Below are 5,749 nucleotides of genomic sequence, written 5' to 3'. Positions count from 1 at the left end.
TTGAACTAGAACTCATAGCAATATGTACAAAATGCCATTACTGTTGAATTATCTGTACTGAATCTAGTCAGTCTGGGTGCCTGTTATTACTTTTCCTCCTTGTAGTGTGAAAAAAGACCTTTGTGCCACATCTGATACCAGCTTGTGAAGAGGGTACAGCGCTTTGAAAACTGGATCACCTCCTGACATTTCTGCACAAACATGTCGTGTTTGTGGAACGGCTTAAGTTGTTTTTTTTTATATTCATTTATTGAAATGACTAAAAATGATGCTCAACTTAAGGGAAAACATAAACAAAGCGTTTTAAAAAGACATAGCTTAGAGGGAGAAGAGCGTTGCGTTGGCTAATGGGCTGGTCGCTGCGTTTATTGTTTTGCATATATATTTAGTTACTGTGCAGCTGAGGCAAAATAATGAGTCAGAGTGAATGTGAATGATTAAAGGAGCGAGGGAGCAAATGTCAAAAAAATTTTGCTTCTTCCTACTTCTTTTTATATCTAAGAGATTTTTTTTTCTTAATAAATAATAATTGTGTGATTCAGTCTTTTTATTTTCACAATCTGTAAATAAATACCCTGTACATTTTTTGGGTTGTTTTTAATGGAATTATTCCAGTAACTGGGGTTCAATGAAAAATACAGTTGGACCGTAAATTACACTACAGGAAAAAATATACATCGATTTACACTAGTACAAATCACAACTAAATCACTTTGAAAACCTGTAAAGTCAACACAATTTTACTCTTAAGTTATCGTAACTTCCTTGTAAATAAATAGCAACAGTTAGATGTTTAAAGCTCATTAATATTTTATAAAATTAGTGAACTAAAAATGTTTTACCTTGTAAAAGCCACAGGTAAAAGTAATTTGTTTAGCAGACTTTTTTTGCATATTAGATATAATTTTAAGAAAGGTTTACTTGAAAAACTTCAATTTAATATAATTTATGTGGTATTTTATGCATGTGTGAGGATTGTTCCTCTTTGTCTGATCTTGGTTGTGTCTTCTTGGTTTTTGTCATGTTTTGTGTGTTCCCCATGTCACAATTGTACCTGAATTTATTGGCGAATTACCCATAGGAATCTAAATTTAGGTGATCACCAGTGTCTGATTTTTAGATAATCTAAGTCAGGTTAGTTTTGTCACGTTAAATTTTTCTCTTGTTGAACAGTTTGTTCATGATTAAGTTTGTTTATCATTTTTTTTTAGTCATGCCATGAAACCTGCTCTCCTGTAACTTTATGTCCTTCACTACCAGTTCCTGACATAATTATTTAGAAAACCTGCATACAAAGTTAAACTTGTTCTAATTAATCCTCTAAGAATTACAAATGTTCTTGACTGACACACAGCACACTTTTAGAAGAGTACTGATATTGCATCTTATATTTTCTTTAAGTTTAAAGTCCAACTCTAAATATTTTTGATCCATAGTAAAGCATTCCCAGCGGTCTTTTTTATCGTGATTATGTCATATAATTTGCCTCTAAGTGATGGGCAGTGTAAGCCTGCCCTCATTTCCCATCATCCCTTTGTATACACTCTCCCGTCACAACTCCAACCTATCATTATTGTTGCAACAAAAATGCTAGCAATATTAGAGCTATCCAGCTGATCAGTCTGGTGCCAAATGTCAGGTCAGATGAGGAAAACAAAGACGTCCAGGATCTATTTGTCTACAAGAGGATGTGTCAGAATGGAGCGAAGCAAGGAGCCTGCGGCCGGGTGATTGTAGCACCTACGTTCAGTTACAGCTGGGTATTTTTATCTCCTCCTAATTCACAACGATTTGAATAAATAAACACACAGAAATGCTATTTTAATCTTAATTTTCCTTATATGTGTAACACCAAAAACACAATTTTCCATGGAGTGGGTCTCTGACATAATGTATTATTCAAATTCTGGAAATTTTAATTAGAAAAAATGTTGAAAAAGTTTGTTCTTTGGGTCTGAAGCTCCTCGTGTGTTTCCTTCGTGCAGGAAAATCCGTATGTGATGCGTAAGGACAATTATCAAGATTTCCAGGGCAACGACCAGTACGAGGGCTTCTGCGTGGACATGCTGAAGGAGCTGGCAGACATGTTGAAGTTCTCCTTCAAGATTAAGCTGGTGGATGATGGGCTGTATGGGGCCCCCGAGCCCAACGGCTCATGGACTGGCATGGTTGGAGAGCTAATCAACAGGGTGAGTGCTCTGCAGGACTCGCAGGGCCGTGCACAACAGTGTTCTACTTACGAGAACAATTATGTTCACACACCCTCAGTTTACGCTCACATGCCTGCTCTGTAGCCCCAAACCACAACTCTGCTGTAACTTCCCATGTCTCAAATTGCCCTCAGAGGAGAATCCGACTCTTATGTAGGACAAAGGCTGACTTGATAATTCTCCAAAAGAGAGCAGAGGAACTGCTTGCACTGCCTTCCCCACTTTACCCTGAAACTGCTGTCACTCCTGCCTCCCTGTCCAAGCCTTTTTGACTGAAACTGGTTGAAGCGGGGTAATGAGACCCCCTCTCTGCTTAATTACCGTATGGCATACTTCAATTACCAGACTGTGGTCCCTGTGTGAGGTCTGCAACACTGGTGCCCCCCTCAGCTCTCTAGGCTTCCTCTCCCTCCCAACCCCCTCGATTGCCTGATCACTCTGCTCTAATTAGCGGTCCATGTTCATCAATTAGTGGTTAATGGAGGAGATGGAGGGAGGGCAGAATGACCAGGGACCTGCAGGTTTGAACAGGTGGAAAGACCAGCCATCCAGAGCTTACGTTCAATTAGACCCACATAGGGTGGATAAATACCGCCAGGACAAAGTTCATATCTATTTTTCAGTTTTTAAAAAAAGGGTAGTGGAAATTCTGGTTTTATTTTACACTGTGCAACATCCGTACTTTCTGTTTTTGCACCTCCATCCTTGTCCTTTTTCTCTCCCTGCCTCACAACATCTATCTCCCCCTCTCCCCTGCTGCTATCTAACCACCCTATCTATCTCTGTCAATCCAGAAAGCAGACCTAGCTGTGGCGGCCTTCACCATCACATCAGAAAGAGAGAAAGTTATCGACTTCTCTAAGCCCTTCATGACCCTGGGGATCAGCATCTTGTACAGAGTTCAACTGGTAAGGGTGTTATCTGAGGCTGCAGGGCCCCCGCTGGGCTGATACTCTTCAGATCTTCCACTGGATTTGATTCCTGTTCCATTCACTGTTTTAAGCCGACAATTTCATAAAGCAGAAAGCAGCCCACACTTCTGAAATAAAGCAGACTCTCTGTTGCGTAACACTTGACCTCTTCTTTGAAGCAGATGATTGTGTTCCTATTGTGCGCTGCTTTCTGCATCCACTGAGTCCACGCTGAAGTTTATAGTTGTAATTTATTTTGCTCAGAAAGTCAGAGCCCTGTAACTGGGTAACAGTGGCAGCTTTACATTGCTAATGAGGTTTTGGATGCGCTCCAAGTAAGCTAAAGCAGAAGGCGGTGTGAAAAAGGCCGTTTATGGATTGGAACGTTAGAGTAAGCACTGCAGACATTGCATCAAAGTGCAGGGAAAAATACTGCCCTCCTGTGGTGTAAATGGAGTCTTTAATAGCACCATAGCTCCTGCCCCTCAATCAGTCACTGCCACTCTGTTTCGCCATCTTTCTACATCTTTTTATTATTTTTTTTGTGTCAGGGCCGGAAGCCAGGTTACTTCTCCTTCCTCGATCCTTTCTCTCCAGCTGTCTGGCTCTTCATGCTGCTCGCCTACCTGGCAGTCAGCTGTGTGCTTTTCCTGGCAGCAAGGTCAGTTCATAACATCACACTCTGAAGATTGTCTGCAGCTCAAGTCCCAGATCTATTGCTATTTATTTTCAAGTGCACATGTCAATCTTCTTCTCCTCATGCAACCAAATCAGGGTTGTGTAACCAGTTGAATTGTATCGTACGACAAGACATTACAACTTGTCATAATGGATTCTACCTGTGTCTTCGCTAGGCTAAGTCCATACGAGTGGTACAACCCTCACCCATGTCTGCGAGAGCGCAGAGACATGCTGGAGAACCAGTACACCCTTGGAAACAGCCTGTGGTTTCCTGTTGGAGGCTTCATGCAGCAAGGATCAGAGATAATGCCCAGAGCCTTGTCCACCAGATGCGTCAGTGGTGTGTGGTAAGTTACACGGCAGCTCTGTTGCTTTTGTGTGTCTCTCAGTATGTTTTGTATCCGCTGCCTCTTTACTTGGAGGTTTGACCTTCACTTTGTTGAAGGATGTGTGCTGAGATGGAGAGCTGTGCTTTCTGTTCTCGGCAGAGAGAGAGAGAGAAAAAAAAAACCTTTCTTGATTATTATTCGAAAAGCTTCCAAAGAAGCCAACAGGATTTTTTCCTTTCCTTTAATCAAATATCCTTTCTCTTTTCTCATTGAAAATGTCAAAAATCTCTGTGTGGGTTTTTATTTATTTTGTCTTGTTTAGTAAAAAGACGATCCTATGCGACAATATTGACACTACATCTGCGGTTAAAGAACGTTTTCTCCATGCAAGTCATTCTGAAATACTTTTTTTTTAAACGCAGTACACGGATCTGTACATAAAAGGAAAAATACCTCATCAGGTGCACACTCAGCAATCAACCTACTTTCAAAGGCCATGTAAGCCATTTCTGCTCACACACTCTTGAGAATGTCTGCAGGATCAGCTGGAGATTTTCTGTGTAAAGTACATATTCATCAGTCCAAAAGCTCAAGTGACTCCTGGTTGTAAAACACAGGAAGCAAGAGATGATGCTCAAGTTATGCAGTCAAATTCACATGGAGTGTGAGTCGAGGCTCCGTGCCAGTGGGTATTATGCTTGTTTTGTGTTGACATAACAGCGTTTGATGTAGTACCAATGTGCACGAGAACAGAAAAGCGCTTAGCGTATTCACATGTGGGCCCATTCAATTATTTTCTAAAAGTTAATACCGTGGAGTTGGCTAGATATACTGTGGAAAATGTCTGGAAAATGTCAAGGCTGCAGTGCATGAGTAAATAAAGCATATCAACCATGTTTAAACAAAGGCATCTGCACACAGTGAGACCCCGACTCCATTCTCTGTGTGGATTCCTTCAAATGTGCATGTGATTTATGTGATTCCTGCATCTCATGTCATCATGTCATTAATCAAGGATGTGCATGTTCATTTTAATACCTGTCAAGGTGCTAGTGACCTGGAAAAAGGTTAATTAGTTAGTAAGAAACAAAATTAGGCTGAGAGATTAAGCATTTTCAGGTTCCAAACAGACTTCTTTTGGACTTTTTTTTACATTAATTAATGAGATTCATGGTTTCAAATAATGTTCTAATGAAAAAGAAAAGCTGTTATAATTGTGAGATGGAAGAGTTAGAGAATGTTGCTTAGAAAGATTAAGCAACTTAAGTTCACGATACGAATAGAAAGACAAGACGCTGTTGCTTTGGTAAAATAGAGTTTTCAATAGATTAAAATGACTGTCAACAGATTTGTTCTTATCTCGGTAAAAAGGAAGGATAATTAGCTCTCCTCTCACCATTGACTGGATATGAGAACTGGACCGAGCGAGTGTGATGTCAACCATAAAAATAACTGGCTTCCAGCTCCAACAAATTTAAATAATTTCAGTCGCCATGTTGGAATCAGAAATTATCAGTAAGCTGTAATTAGTCTGAGTTGGTTTGAGTCATTTCTATGGCAACTGTTCCTACCAATCAGGAGTGAGCTTGTTGGAAGGCCACACCCCTTCAACTTCAAA

At 40.3% G+C, this 5,749-nt stretch overlaps 1 protein-coding gene across 6 annotated transcripts in view; it reads left to right on the top strand.

The window, feature by feature from the left end:
• grik5 (glutamate receptor, ionotropic, kainate 5) overlaps positions 1-5,749 on the top strand; it is a 115,316-nt gene that overhangs the window by 95,032 nt on the left and 14,535 nt on the right. For all 6 annotated transcript variants that reach the window (XR_002918777.2, XM_024267740.2, XM_024267739.2 and 3 more), the window contains 4 exons: positions 1,986-2,189; positions 3,005-3,118; positions 3,673-3,782; positions 3,976-4,149. Coding sequence is in view for 5 of the 6 variants with exons in the window: in XM_024267740.2 (XP_024123508.1) it covers positions 1,986-2,189; positions 3,005-3,118; positions 3,673-3,782; positions 3,976-4,149 (602 nt within the window). In the remaining variant the exon portion in view is untranslated. The remainder of the gene's footprint in view (positions 1-1,985; positions 2,190-3,004; positions 3,119-3,672; positions 3,783-3,975; positions 4,150-5,749) is intronic.

This window comes from Oryzias melastigma, linkage group LG16, assembly GCF_002922805.2.
Source record: "Oryzias melastigma strain HK-1 linkage group LG16, ASM292280v2, whole genome shotgun sequence".
In the NCBI taxonomy this organism is placed as follows: Eukaryota; Metazoa; Chordata; class Actinopteri; order Beloniformes; family Adrianichthyidae; genus Oryzias; species Oryzias melastigma.
Note: the sequence above shows the minus strand (reverse complement) of the source record. Positions and strands in the feature narration are given on the sequence as shown.